The 14,712-nt window shown below is 55.6% G+C and overlaps 1 protein-coding gene across 14 annotated transcripts in view; it reads right to left on the reverse strand.

The window, feature by feature from the left end:
- CUX2 (cut like homeobox 2) overlaps nt 1-14,712 on the reverse strand; it is a 232,590-nt gene that overhangs the window by 72,642 nt on the left and 145,236 nt on the right. For all 14 annotated transcript variants that reach the window (XM_079149484.1, XM_079149488.1, XM_079149489.1 and 11 more), the window contains one exon: nt 14,400-14,447. In XM_079149484.1, coding sequence (XP_079005610.1) covers nt 14,400-14,447 — 48 coding nt within the window. The remainder of the gene's footprint in view (nt 1-14,399; nt 14,448-14,712) is intronic.

Below are 14,712 nucleotides of genomic sequence, written 5' to 3' on the forward strand. Positions count from 1 at the left end.
CCTCTGAGCCATGATTATACCTTAGCAAGCCAACTTTTTTTTTCTTTTAAACATTTGGAGAGAAAAATATTATTATAATTGACTGGTTAAACTGTCAAAGTGTCCCTACCCTGTGGACACAGGGTGTAGCAGGAAGCAGGGCAGGCCTAGAATAAAGAGAGGCATTCTGCCTCAGCCAGCCATGTGACCTTCTCATGATGTGACTATCTGTGCTCCTGTGACCACTTCTCTGACCTGAACGGGGTTTGCATATGCGTGTACGTGTACTATACGTATGCACGTATACATATGTAAAACCCAGGGTCCAGTACTTGTTCCTGCTGTATCCCCAGGCTTGGCACACAGTAGGTACTTAATAACTAAGGGCCAAGATTCTGGTGCCAGACTACCTGGGTTCAAATCTTGTCTTGGCCACTTAGAAACATCTGTGTGACCTTGGGCAAGTTACCTAACCTCTCTGGGCCTCTTCCTCTTGTCTGTACAATGTCAACACTAACACTATAACCTTTTAGGCTGGTCATGGGGAATGATGACTTGGTATCCACAAAGCACCGGAAGCTGCTGGAGCCCAGGAATAGCCAGAGCAGTGTTTGCCAACGTTATGATGTGTCAATATTCATTTAATAAATATTTATTCAGCACCTATTGTGTCAGGCACCACGTGGACCTGGGGAATACAACAGTCTACAAAGTGCACCGTCCTTCCTTTGTGAAGGTGGTGTGTGTGTGTGGGGGTGAGCACTATTTGAATAATTAGGCAAACAGCTAAATAACCGCAAACTGTGCTGAGCACGGAGAAGGGTCCACGGAGTGGCGTACCAGGGAGGGCTGATTGGCTTTGGGAGGTCATGAAGGCCTTCCATGAGAAACAACATTTGACCAGAGCTCAGGGTGTGTAGGTGTTAGGTCACTGGTTCCAGACAATTCCACCCCCTGGGTCATGTCTACCAAGGCCTGGAGACACTATTTGCTGTCTTGAGGGAGGGTGCCGCTGGCGTCTGGTGGGTAGAGGCCAGCTGGCAGAGAGGTTGGGGAAGAGGCTGAGAGGCCTGCATTTAGTGGGAAGTGGAGATCAGCAGAAGAAAGAGCAGGTGCAAACGCCCTGAGGTGCAGGTGTCGGGGAGAAAGCTTCCAAGAAAGGGTGAAAGTAGGGAAGGGCGTGGGCAGGGCAGGTTGAACAGCAGAAGGCATTGGAGGGGCACTCAGGGGTCTGGACTACATTCCACGCAGTGCTTCATGTTCCTGGAGGGTGTCAATCAGAGCAGCATCTGAGTGCTGTCAGCCTTGGAGAGCTCCGGGGGCTGCTGGCAAGGGCGCTGGGCAAATTAATCTGAATTGCTTTCCAGAGGGGCTGGATTCTGTGGCGCCGGAGCTGTTTTCAAGAGAGGCAGGATGTCCCCAGCCCACGCTGCCCGTGCCCTGAGCATGGCTCGGGAGGGCAGAAAGGCCTGTAATTCAGGAGGCTAAGGTGAGGAACGGGTCGCAAAGTCTCATAGCCGAGGCCACGTCTGGGAGGAGCCTTGAGGACACATGGGGATGTGCCAGGAGCCTCAGGGGAGGCACAGCATTCTGAGGCAAGGAAACAGAGTTGCAAAGGCTCAGAAGCCTGGCACCACAGCTCTGTCCAGGATGCAGGGTCACGCTGGCAGGTGATGAGGGACAACACAATGACCCTTTCTCAGCCTGGATGCTGGGGAGCTTTTGCTGCATTAAGGCGGCCCTGGGACTTAGACAGTCATTTTTGGCAGTTGTGATAGAAAAGGATACCAAAGCACGGGACCATCAAGCAACTGGAAGCTGCGGTTTCTGAGGTGGCACTCAGGTGACACACCATGTTCACAACTCAAAACAGACTCTTGGGTCTTTCTCTTAAACCAGTGCCAGTCAGGTTGTGGCAGTGGTTCTAGTCCCGAGGCCTCTGTGAGGCCCAAGCCAAACTGCCCACCTGGCAGGCGGATCTGCCTCTGTGTAAGCTGAGGCCTCTCGACTCACCCCGCCTCCTAGCTGCCCGCCCTTTGAGCCTTGGCTCGCTCACCTCTGCAAAACACATGGTCATCCTGGGGGCGTGACAATGACAGATAATTCTTGTGGAGCTCACAAGCAAGCCTGTGTGCACTGGTGCACCTCTGGCCACAGTGACCATCAAGGTCACCATCCTACCTGCAGGTGCCAGAGAAGCCTGCCACCCAGCACCAGCCCTCCCGGTAGCCAGCGTTTGCACAGCTGCTGGTAAGCAGGACCAGCTCGTGACTGGGCACTTACTGTGCCGGGCATAATCTCAGAGCCCCCGACAACAGCCCTCTCACAGAGGGACGAGTATTACCCCTATTTTCCAGATGGGGACCTTGAGACTCAGGGAATGGAGGGGACGTGTTTGAGGTCCAGCTGCCAGTAAGGCAGAGCCGGGGTGCAGCCAGGCCCCCTGGGTTCCTAGAGGGCTCCAGCTGGACCCCAAGCTCTCCCGAAGCCAGCTCCTCCGGCACCAACCCATCACACTCTGCTGCCCGCCTTCCTGCTCAGGACCCAAGCTGTTACCTCACCTGGCCTCAGCCCCCCCCCCCCCAGGGCAGCCGCAGGAACAGCGAGCGACTCATTTTAAGCTTCTGGGTGCCCAGCGCGGCACCTGCACTGTTCTCATTTTGTCCTCGAGATTACCCTAACCTGGGTATCTCTTCACTGACGAGGAAACCGAGGCTTGGATGGGACTTGGCCAAGATCATCCATCCAGGGATCAAACTGGGGCTTCAATCCAGGTCTGCCTGAGCTCTTCCAGCCTCACCCAGACCTCAGACTCCATTCCACCCATATCTCCCTGATCTCAACTAGGACCTTGCCTTTACTAGGAAGTCCTCCTGGATTGCCTGCCTAAAATCGACCGCTCTCTCCTTGGCATACCCAGGACAGCTTGCTTCCACTGCATATCTGTTTTTCCTAGTGGATCTTGACTGGGCTCCCAATGGTGGCTCAGCCTCCTTGCCGAACAGGGCTTGTCTCTCTCCCTGGCTGGCTTGGCACAGAACTGGACACACAGCAGGCACTGCGACATCTGCTGAGTTGTCGAAGCACATCCCTGCTCTGCATTGCTGCCCCTGGACCTGGCGAGCCCCTAAAGTGCCACCCCTGTCCACCCAACGTTTTATCCAACAGCTCGTGAGGTGTTTGTCCCGGGGGTGGGGGACACAGTGCAGCGGAGAAGGTTCCAGGCTCACCCAACCCTGGTTTTCCTTCCCCTGGTGGGCTCGCTGCGCTAGACCACACCTTTGGAACTAGGCCCAGGCTGATGCGTTCAGACACACCGTTCAGAACTCAGCTCCCTCCTCTCAGCTATGGAAACCTGGGGTCTCAACCTCTCTCTGTCTGTTTCCCCTTTGTAAGAGAAACATAGTCTCCTCAATCTAGTATTATCTAGAATATTCTGCAACACCCCAGCTGTCAGATTACCAGTCCCAAGTGTGACGCGCAGGTGTTCACACTGGGGGCTTGGCGGCACCTCTGCTGGGTTCTGGGATGCAGGATTCAGCTGCTCCTGATCTCTACTGGTCTCCGCTACCCTTGGCTTTTGTAAATCTTATAAGCGTGTTAGTATTTTGTGCCTGTGCCGAGGATGATTTTATGACAGGGCAGGAGTTTTTAACCTCAGGGAATAAGTGTGCTGCAGTGTGGGTTCCAGGGCAGGAGCGGGACGGACAGGCGTGGGATGGCCTCTGAGGGTGGGGAGGCCCTGGGGGCCCTCAGGTGGGGGAGCCTGGCCCAAAGTGCTGCTGTGTTTGGCAGAGTGGATCTGGGGATACCGGAAGCTGGGGTGCAGGGAGGGGCCCTGGGCTTGTGGGCCTGTGAGCCCCCTGGCCTCAGCAGGCGGTTCTGCCTTGCCTGTGGCTATGCTGTCCCTACTTGCTTCAGGTCGCTTCCTCCAGGAGGCCCTCCCTGACTGCCCCACGGGGTTCCCTGGAGCAGCTCTGTGGCAGTGGGTGGCTGTTTCCTTGCCGTGTGAGCTAGGAGGTGGCCAGCTCTGGGAGGGGCTGTCTCCTGGGTTCCTGAGCCTGCAACGGTGTCTGCACACATCTGCTGAGCAGATGGATGGATGGACGGATGGAGGGATGGAGAAGACGACTGAATCTCTCGCACCCCTGGAGCACAGCTAAAAGCAGGGCCAGCAGATGTTTCCGATAAGAGGCCGGATCATAAAGCCTCTCAGCTTTGGGGCCACACAAGTCCTGCTGTAAAAATCGACTCCAATGTGGTGGGGAAAGAGCCTGGAAGATGTGTACGCAGCTGGGTGTGGCTGCTTTCCAATAAAACTTTATTTATAAACACAGACTTTGGGGGCTGGGGCTGTAGCTCAGTGGCAGAGTGCGTGCCTAACACTGTGAATCACTGGGTTCAATCCTCAGCACCACACAAAAATAAATAAAAAAAATAATTATTACAAATAAAACAGACTTTGGCCCGTGGGCCTCGCCTGCTGACCTCTGACCTAAGGTCTGCCATCTGCATCTGTTCTCACCTGGTGACAGGTGTGCTAGGGGCTGACATGTAGTGGTCTGCCAAAACTGATTTTCAAATTCTCATAGATTTTATAAGCTGGTTATAAAACAGCTATTTACTAAAAATTAAATCCTATTAAACTGAAAATTAAACAAATGATATTACACATAAAGGTGCAACAGCTGGGTGCGGTGGCCCAAGCCTGTAATCCCAGCTACCTGAGAGCTGAGGCAGGAGGCTCACAGGTTTGAGGCCAGCCAACTGAGTGAGACCCTGTATCAAAATAAATGCCCAGGACTGGGTGGAGCTCAGTGGCGGAGCGCTGGCCTAGCATCTGCTAAGTCCTGGGCTTAATCCCCATCACTGCAGAAGATAAATATGTAAATAAAGAAGAGTAATAACGTGAGGCACCCAGTGGGGCAGAGTCATAGCGACTGAAGTGGGATGGGGGCGGCCGGGGCCAGGGAGGGGGACGGGGCACCAGTGCTGAATGCGCTCAGAGTTCCAGGTCTGCAAGGTGCAGAGGGCCCTGGCGACGAGGCAGGTGGCGGTGGCACAGCAATGTGAATGTGTTTAATGCTACAGATCTGTACGCTCACATGCGGAGCAGGTGGTAAACAGTCAGGTGCATTTTCCCACAATAAAAAAAGTTGAAAGAGGAGAGGAAAGGACGAGGTAACACACATGGAAGACCTGTCACTCCCTGGCTGTCAGACTACCTTCGACTCACCTCTGTGAGGTCACCTGTGCCTGCGTCTGTGGGGAACACACTACCAGGTGGACTGCACGTCATTCCCGAATGCAGGGCAGTGACATCACGTTGGAACTGGCCAACGTGGGGGTGTCTGCACCATGGAAACGGACACATGCTGCAGGCCAGGGCTGTTCCCTCCACCTGTCTCCCCTGCTGGATGGGTTTTGGGCGAAAGTTCCCCAACATTAGAATCACCCGCAGAAGTCTGAAAGCTCCTGACGCCTGAGCCTCACACCTGGCCAAGACCATCGGCCGCTCGGGCCTGAGAGCGGGGCCCCAGCAGCGTGAGCCTCTTTAGCTGAGCAGTCACAATGCTGTCCACGCTCATGCCCCTGATGGTAAGACACATGACACGAGAACCCACTTTACAGCACGGGAGACTGAGGCTGGAGTGGAGTGACCTGGTTTGGGCTCTTCTCTGGCCATGTGGCCAGAAAGTCTTACTCCAGACACCTGCTCCTAACCACTGTGCCACACTGCTCTCTAATACCTTGTGTGCATGTCCCTTGCTGTCTCCCAATCTCTCCAGGACAGGGCCATGTCTGTCTTGTTCTCTGCTCTCAGTGCCCAGCAAAAGCTCTGCACATAGTAGGAGCTCAAGAAATACTGTCGGAATGAGGGAATGGGTGGGCGGTTTGGGCTTTCCCAGGCTCACACCCTGGCCACGTGACACTCAGTCATAGCCACGACTGTCCTTGGCACTGTCTGGGTGTGTGTCTGTCTGTCTCTCCCGTGGGGTTGTGAGCGCCCTGAGGACAGGAAAGCCACCCACAGGTGATCACTCACCGTGCTGGTATACAGCAGGTGCCAAATATACGTTGCTGAATGAAGGTCTTGACGGAAGTGAGAAGGAAGCAGGGCTGTGCGTGTCTGGGGAGCTGCTAGAGGGAGAAGCCGGGTTCCTGCCTGGCCCCCCGGCCACCCTGCTGACTTCCCAACAAGACTGCGTTGCTGGGCACCAGAGTGGGCAGAAGAGGAAGCCAGGCAGCCCGAGCCTGGCCCACAGGGAGCAGGGAACGCGGATCTGGAACATTCTGTCCTAGAGAGAACAGGGAGGGTGTCCGAAGTCACAGAGACATACTGACGGGTCAACCTCACAGACAGGGCAACGGAGGTTCACCGTGGAACCTGCCTGGGGGCAGGGCTGCCACGTGCACCCGGGTCTGCGGGACTCTGGGCCGTGTCCCTGCTACCCCACGGTGCCAGGTGTGCCAGGACTCTGCTCCCTGTCTTGCCATGAATGGCACACGGCCTGCGCTCAACACCACCCACTGAATGGATGAGCCCGTGGGCGCGGGGCAGCCGCTCCAACCCTGCTGGAGTCGCCAGGCTGCTGTGGCAGCCGCGCCCTGACCAGGAGAGGGGCGCACGCCGGGAAAAGCGGGCCACGGGCTGCAGGATGGATGTGCACCCGCGGCCTTATCTCCCCACCGCCCGCCACTTGCCTTCCATAATGCAGTCCATTAAAAGGCTTGTAAATTTTCATACCGAAAGTCTGCCCTGGCGTCAGCGCTGACTAATTGCTGTTAAATGTGCGGGGATGTTAGTGCCACGCGGCTGCAGCGATCCCTCTTCCCCGCCGCCCGGCCATCCCTCTGCAGGCGGAAGGCTTACAATGCTTGCACAAGGCCAAAAAGCAATTCGTGTCAAAAAGATCAATAATATAAAAATAAAGCATGAGAATTCTAGTTAAAGGGAATGTCATATAAATATGTGGTTCACGTCCATGATTCCAAGATTAAAAAAATCAATCAATATCGTTCTTTAGATGATGTTATTTCTAATGAGAAATACCCGGAACAACTGCAAATAACTGCTTAACTGGGGGGGAAAGCATTAATAATTTACTTTATAAGGCATATGATACTGAAGCCAAGAGGACGGCTGCTGGCTCTTGATTTGGCTGTGATATTGAGTGGCAGGTCCAGTGACGCTTTGGTGGTTCTCAGTATCAAATTCAGGTCGCTTAGGCTCCACGTGACTTAACCCCAAGCGGGCAGCCAGGCTCTGGAGGCCAAGACGTGGTCACGGGTAGCCCAGGAGACGCGCACCATCCAAGCCAGTGTGTCATCCAAAGGGGGGACACAGGGGCAGGGATGTGGTTCAGAGGGATGGCGCTTGCCAAGCGCCCACGAGGCCCTGGGTTCCATAAAAGAGGGTGTGAGCAGACTTGTGAGCAACACCGTCTGTCCTCCGACGCGACCAGGCCGGGTCTGAGTCCCACCTCGGCATGCAGTGGGCCTCCCTGGGGACCTGCTCAGCGAAGACAGTGCAGGGCGCCAGCCTGGCCAAGGGCGAGGTCCTCTCGAGCCCTGCAGCAGCTGGCCCGTCCATCTTCTGCCCGGCACCCTAAGCCAGACCCACGTTCTCAGCTCCTCCTGCACCCCAGGTTCCTGAGCAGCCTGTGTGCCCCTCCAGGCTGAGGTTGGCAGCCCCCACCCTCTGCTCTGCCAGGGAAGAGCTGTTGGGCATGGGCAAGTGGCTTCCCTCGCTGCCTGTTACATGACCATGGCAGGGGTGACACTGGTATGTCCCCTCCTGTTGAGAAGAGGCGGCATGAGAGCATTGCTGAGTGCTCAACAGATGTCACCGGTTGGCGTCCCCACCTGAGTTACCATTGGGCTGGGGGCTGGGAAATGGATGGGAGCAGGACCACGTCAGGAGGCTCACAGGAGGAACAAAGGAGGTATGGCCAGTCCCTCGTCTGCTAGGAGGGACGACTGCTGTCTCCAGAGTGCTCTCCAAGGGGTGGGCTTTTCAAGCAACACCTCGCTGAGCCCTTCCACTGACCCCATGAAGTGGGCATTATTACTACATCCATTTAGAGGCAGAAGAAGCAGAGGCCCAGAGAGGTCAAGTGACTTGCCCAGGGTCACACAGCTAGGAAGTAGACGAGGTGGGATGGAAGCCCCAGGCAACCTGGTTCCAGAGCTGACACCTGCCTATTCCTCATACTCCCAGGGGGCAGGGGAGCACTGGTTAGCTGTTAGAGCCATTTCTCCCCCAGCCCCCCAGCTGGTCAGGACCTCATGTGGGAACCCCACTCACAAAGGAAAGTCACAGCAGTGCTGTGAATGCTGGAGAGAGACTAGCTGGGGAGTGAGAGGGTGATGACATCGAAGATGGCTGGAGAGGAACAACTGTCTGTGGGAGAGCCACAGGCAGGGGCAGAGGGAAGGGGCTCAGGAGGCAAATGAGGGTGTGTGCTGCAGGGCTGCGGGCCTCAGGCCGGAGTGATCCTGCTTTGAGGATGCTCCCACTCCCTGCTCAGGTGGCCTGGCTACAAGATGCCCTGGGATCTTGTCCTAGTTAGGCCCCCACTTTACCACCCACTGCTGTCTGGGAGGGACGAGCAGGAGGCCCCAGGACCGTCCAGACGTTGCTCGGGAGGGGGCCTATGCCACTGATCAGCCACCAGAGTGATCCTGTCCAACCTGAGTCAGAGCGCGTCCCTCCTCTGCTCTGAAGTCTCTCACAGCCCCAAAGACCTGAGGGTGGCCCCAAGCCCCAGCGACTAGTATTCGTCACCTTAGACAGAGGCTTAACCCTGGCTTGCTGGATATGCAGGGGATCGGAGCTTGAGGGAGGTGGGGGCCGTCAGGGAGGGCCTCCTGATTCTGTTAACCAGGTGGTACAGGGAAGATCGTCCCAGGCAAGGGGGCAGTAAGTGCCACCACCTGAGGTGGGACGGAAGGAGCCAGACTCAGGCTGCTGGCAGAGGGAGCAGCAGACGGGCTCGAGGGCAGAGAACTTCTGCTAAGTGCTCTCTCCATCCTCTGGGCCCAATGCTCACGTCGCTCGGTTCTCTCCCTGCCACAGACTCAGGCTTGGCACTGATGGACGCTGGTCATCTCCTCCCTGGGCCCCGGCTTCCTCATCAGGGATGACCGCAGCACTTCTCCAGAAAGACACCACCAACAACAGGCACGAGGCCCACGGTAGGTCTGCAACCCAAACTCTTCTGGACACTTCTCTAGGGCAGTGGCCGCCCTAGGTGCCGAGCATGGCTGCTGAGGAAGGGACACCAGTGGGTGGCTCCAGGGTCCATGATGCCCATTAGGAGTTGGCACATCAGCACCCTGGGGTTCGCTTGTTTGGCCACCCGTCCATCTGGCCAGGTCTGATTGGGGCCAGGCAGACTGCTGCAGGGAAGGGTCTGGAACACGCAGACCAGGGCAGGTCATGAGACCTCACCTCTTCAACATGGTGCCCCTGGAGCCCGTGACTCTGGCCAGCCAAGGGTCACCACCACTGCAGCGGGCACAACAGAGCACGGATCGACCAAGGCCGGCTCATCTGCCAACGACCGAGCCATCTGCTGGTCACACACATCCACTCAGGCTGGAGCCGGCAGATTGGCCACTGGGCGTCACACTCGCCCAACCCACCCCGGAGGTGAGAGACGCCAAGCCCCGGTCCTCCGCCCTCGCTCCTTCAGGCTCCGGGAGCTCAGAGACGCACCCACCCCATAAGGCGGGGCCCGAGAGCCGCAGGACCTTGGTGCTCCTCACCTGGGTCCCGGGAGGCAGCCAGGCATCTGGGGGCAAGGCCGGGCCTGAGCAGTGATGGCTCCCTGATGGCACGTCACTGTTCCTCGGAGCCGGGGAGAGAAGCCTGTAGTCTCTCAACGCAGAGGACTAGGGACCTGGCACTGGAGAACATTCTCGATGGGGCCAAAACCTGCCAAAAGGCTGAGGGAGGGGCGGGGGTGCAGGTGGGGGCGTGGGAGGGGAGAGCCGCCCTCTGCTGGTCTCCTGCGGGTGACCAAGCACCCCCAACAGAGCAGCTCAGAACAACCTGCTGTGTTCCCTCAGTTCTGCAGGACCCGGCTCGGCTGTGCGGCTGTCCTCCGGATGGCCAGGTGGTGACAGTTCCACAGCACAGGTGTCAGCATGGCTCCTGGTCCCTGCCCTCCAGTAGGGATTGGGTCAGGGCCTCTGCGCGTGGACTGGCCTCTCGCTCTTACGTGAAGGCCAGGCTTGAAGAGGCAGAGGGCAGAGCTGCCACAGGCAAGGCGCGCGGCCTGGCACCGTGCCACTTCCACCTCGCACTACTGGTCAGGGTGGCCCAGGCCCTGAGGGTGGCGGCCCGACTCTGGGTCTGGAGGGGGAGTCTAGGCACACACACAGCTGTGCGCAGGGCGGGAACATCGCTGTGCCCACCGTGGGGCTGGAGAGTGAAGGTGAGTCTAGCCAACAGGTCGGAGCTCTGGAGGAGCACCAGGCCTCAGGGGCTGCGGGCAGGACCGATGGCCATGGTTTCAATCACAGGGACTCTGCTCCAGGGATGTCCTTTGAGGGCCGCACGGTGGTGCTGCACACATGGCCCTGCAGCAGGCCAAGGAGAAGGGGCCCCGTCTTCTCTGGGAAGTCCTGTGGGTATCACCCAAACTCCTGCGTCCGTAACGCCCACAGGGGTCCAGGCGTAACGCCCACAGGGGTCCAGGATCGCTGGGCTGTGACCCAGAACGCTGCCTCCCAGCAAAGGCTCGTCAAGCGAGTAAACAATGGCAGGGCGCCTGCGGCCTCAGGCTCTCCTGGGGGTGGTCTTGTTCCCCTCTCTCTGCTCCGAGATGGTGGCCTTGTCCAGCTCCCGCAGGCCCTAGGAGGGCGCAGGAGGACACTCTTGGCCCTGGGCAACCCATACCAGGGCTGGGAGTGCTCACGGCTCCCGTCATGAGACACGGCATCTCACGGACTCCGGGGCAACTCCAGGAGCTGCTCTGTTTACAGGTGAGAGAACAGTGTCTCGCAGCACAGGGTGACTGCCAAGGTCACACAGAACTGCGGGGACCCGGACGCCAGGCTCATCCTCACTTTGCTGCCTGCCCGTGGGTGAGGCCAGGTCAGCCTAGATGCTGTTTCCTTCAGGCCCAGGTGAACGTCTCTGTTCCAGTACAACCAAAGTGTTTTCCTTCAAGGAGGCCACCTCCCCTTGGCAGTGAAAGGAGGTGGCAGAGAAAAACCTCCTGGCAGAGCCCTGGGTCCTCCCAGACAGGGCTGGTTCACATGCTCAGTGGAAAAGTCTCACCTCGGATTTAGCATAACAAAACTTTTAATTTAGATGTTTTCATCTCTCTCTCCAAGTAAAAATAAGTTTAAAATAATGACTGTAATAAATGAAGGTAATTAATTGTAGTTTGTTCCTTTACTGTCTAGTCAGCTTAATTTTACCTTTTCAACTAATAATGAGAAAATAATTTTTGTGCTCGGAGGGTTAATGATATGTAACTGCGAGAACTGCTAATTGCATGTTGCAATCCATCCATCAACAGCCCCATCTGTGCGACTTGATTATGTTTGCTAAATTATTGCTTTGAATTATCTTTCATAAAGCAACTTTTGTAATTAGCGGGGCTTTCGTCTTGCTCTTTTCTCTGTGCGCAAGGATATTCAAACTTTGGCCATTTCAAGCTGTCTCCATTAAGCCACCTTCTCTGGCTGTCTTTGTTTCCCTGAGCAGGGGAAATCAAAATTATCCTTTAAGCAATCAAGGCAGAAAGATCCTCCTTGATTCACAGCAGGGCAAATTCACTTCCTTTCCACCCTCCCCCGGCACAGAGAGCGAGCAAGAGCGAGCAAGAGAGAGCAAGAGCGAGCGCGGGCCGCACACGTACAGGATGCGAGATGAGAAGGTGCCTAGGTTCTGCATACACCAGGATGAACTTGACCTTGGTGCCTTTCAACCAGAGGCTGTATCAGGGGCAGAGGGAGGAATGGCGGTGGGATGTGCAGTCCTGGTGGCATTTATGGGCTACTTTATGTGACTCAGGACAGTGTTTGCCCCGGGGAATACTTCCGGGAGGTGACTGATGCCCCGGGGGAGTCCGCAGCTCCAGCCCGGGGAAGGGCATAAAGGATGGGCCCTCATTAAAAAAATTAAAATGAAGATCATATTTGGATCATAAGCAGCCCAGTGCAAGCAGCCTGCTCCGGCCGGGAAGAGGCGGGTTATTAGCACCTTTCCTTCCCTGGCGGCAGTTCCTCCCGGGCCTGGGAAGAGACAGGCAGGCGCAATGGCTTAGTCGATAGATCATGAAGAAAGCCGGGTTTCGGGAATAAAACTCCAGACAAATGCAGTCTTTTTGGCACATTAAAGGGACGATGAAAAGCCCTCTTAAGGAAATTAACGAAGTTCTTTGAAGCTGCCCAGCTATTAAAACAGTGACTGTGCGACGCGCCACATGGGTTTTGGAAACAAGCGTTCTGCTTTGTCTTCCCCTTCAGCTCCACTGAGACTCCTCCACACCAGTATTTATTGAGCACCAACTGTGTTCTGTACTCTGCGCTGGCTGCCTGGGAGCAGCTCAGTTCTTTGAATCCTTATCATCAGCTACATTTGCCAGAGGAGGAAAGCTGAAGTTCAGAGAGGTTAAGGAATATCCCTGAGACCACACAGCTACTTTAAGGAGCAAGGCTGAGGTTCAAAGCAGGCCTGTCTGAGCATGATTTGCATGTATATTTCATGGTCAGCTTGTGGGTCTTCTGAACACGGTTGCACCTACTGTTCAATTCTTTCTACTATTTAAAAGGTAACCTAAGTTATGCTTGCAGAAAGTCACCTTCTTTTGGGTAAAAAAACCTTGAAAAGCATGTTAGGGAAGAGGCAGGTGCCAACCTCTTCCTTCTATAGTAGGGCTCAAATCAACCTGGCCTGGAGGCCAATGATAATTACCCAAGATTTTAACCTGCAAGACAGCATTCTAAGCACTGTTTTAGTATTAACTTTGTCTTCCTCAATGATGACCTTATGAGGCAGCTATAATTATTACACATTTTACACACAGAGAGGTCAAGTAACTCACCTAAGGTCACACAGCTAGTTAGAAGCAGAAGTAGGATTCAAACCTAGGCTGCTCTTCACTCCCTCAAAACTTCCCAAGTGACAGTTGTCACATTACCCCCTTTTTCTTCATTATATTTCAGTCCATCCCCAGAATGACACAGAAAGACCCATAGAGGCTATTCCCATCTTAAAGATAGGGCAACTGAGGCTCAAACAAGGGAACTGCTGAGAAGGTGACGGTGTCTTTGAGAGAGCTCAATACCTGTCTTTGGGATGGCGGAGGGTCGGCTGCCTGGGGAGCCTGTGTTGAGGCTCCTTCTGGGACTGGGAGTCGGTAGCTAGGAACCTCTGTCTTTTTAAAAACACAAAGCCAGGAAAACACTCCTAACATTATGTCTTCTTTTTTTGTTTTCTTTCCCTCCAAGCCCAGGCACCTCACAGCCACATGAATCAATACTGGATGGCCCTATAAATAAATAAGCAGATCAGTCCACTTGGTAATAAAACCAAGAGCTGAAAACATGAGAATCAGCGACACCGACTAAATCCAGTCACCGTTTACTTTCACGTGGCCTTGGGTGCGTATGTCGCGCTGCAGGTGGCACCTGGTGGACGACCGAATTAAAATGCACCCTGCTGGTGGGCTCAGAGGATAGCCCACCTGGTCCTGCCTGGACCCTGGGAAGTCTGAGAGGGGCACCCGAGATGGGATGGTGTAGACGTGGCCCCTGCTGCTCCCAGAGCAGCGTGACTCCATTCTTTTCCTGGCCTACCTCCCGTGCCAGCCAGGCCAGGATCCTGGCCACGGAGTCAAGGAACGGGGAGAAATGAGAAGGTCCAAACTCCTCAGCAGGGTTTCAGGAAGTCCAGAAAATGACCCGCTGAGGACAGCTCAGCTGCTGTCCAAACACATGGCCTGATGGGTTGGAGGAAAGAACATGAGCAGGCTGAGTCCTTCCTCCAAGAGGGCGGGCGGAAAGAACTTCCAAGCAGGCTGATCGGCAAGGTTGCCCTAGGGAATCAAAGCAGAGCAAAATGCCGAGGGGACACAAGGGCCTCCGAGGACGGACCTCCAATTTAAATATGGGAAACCAAGTCTGGAAGGTGAAGGATTCGCTCAAGATCACAGATTCCACAAGTAGCAGAACCAGTGGGAGGCTGGGCAGTCTAGGGTGAGGGAGGCTTAGAACCTGTGACCCAGAACACAGCCCATGCTTACTGTGAGCCCTTGGACGGGGCACTGGTGGGAGTGGGGCAGTGTGCAGTGGGGCGGCTTCCCAGAACTTGCAGAGGCTGCTGGCTCCTCGGGCAACTCCAGCAAGGACGGGAGGGGAGTGGGGGGTACTTTTCTGGCAGCCTTGGCCTTGGGTCTTACCTCGGCTTGGAAGCTTTTCAATACAGGAGCCACCATCTCTCTGATTTCCTGAAAGAGAGAGCAGTGGAAAGTTCACCAAGGCGCCAGTGGGCAGGCGGCCCTGTTGTCAGGGTTAGCGCCCCCGGCGTGCTCCATGGGACCCGTGGGATTTCTTAAGGGGCAGGGACACACACAGACGCACACACCCAGGCTAAGCCAAATCAGACTGGGAAGCATCAAATCCAGGAAGTTTTTATTCGGCAGGACTTTTCAGAGCCTTTAATATAACGCACATTGGAAATTTCTATTCGAGGCAGAAAGGAAGTGGCATTTC

Source organism: Sciurus vulgaris, assembly GCF_902686455.1.
Source record: "Sciurus vulgaris genome assembly, chromosome: 8".
Classification (NCBI taxonomy): domain Eukaryota; kingdom Metazoa; phylum Chordata; class Mammalia; order Rodentia; family Sciuridae; genus Sciurus; species Sciurus vulgaris.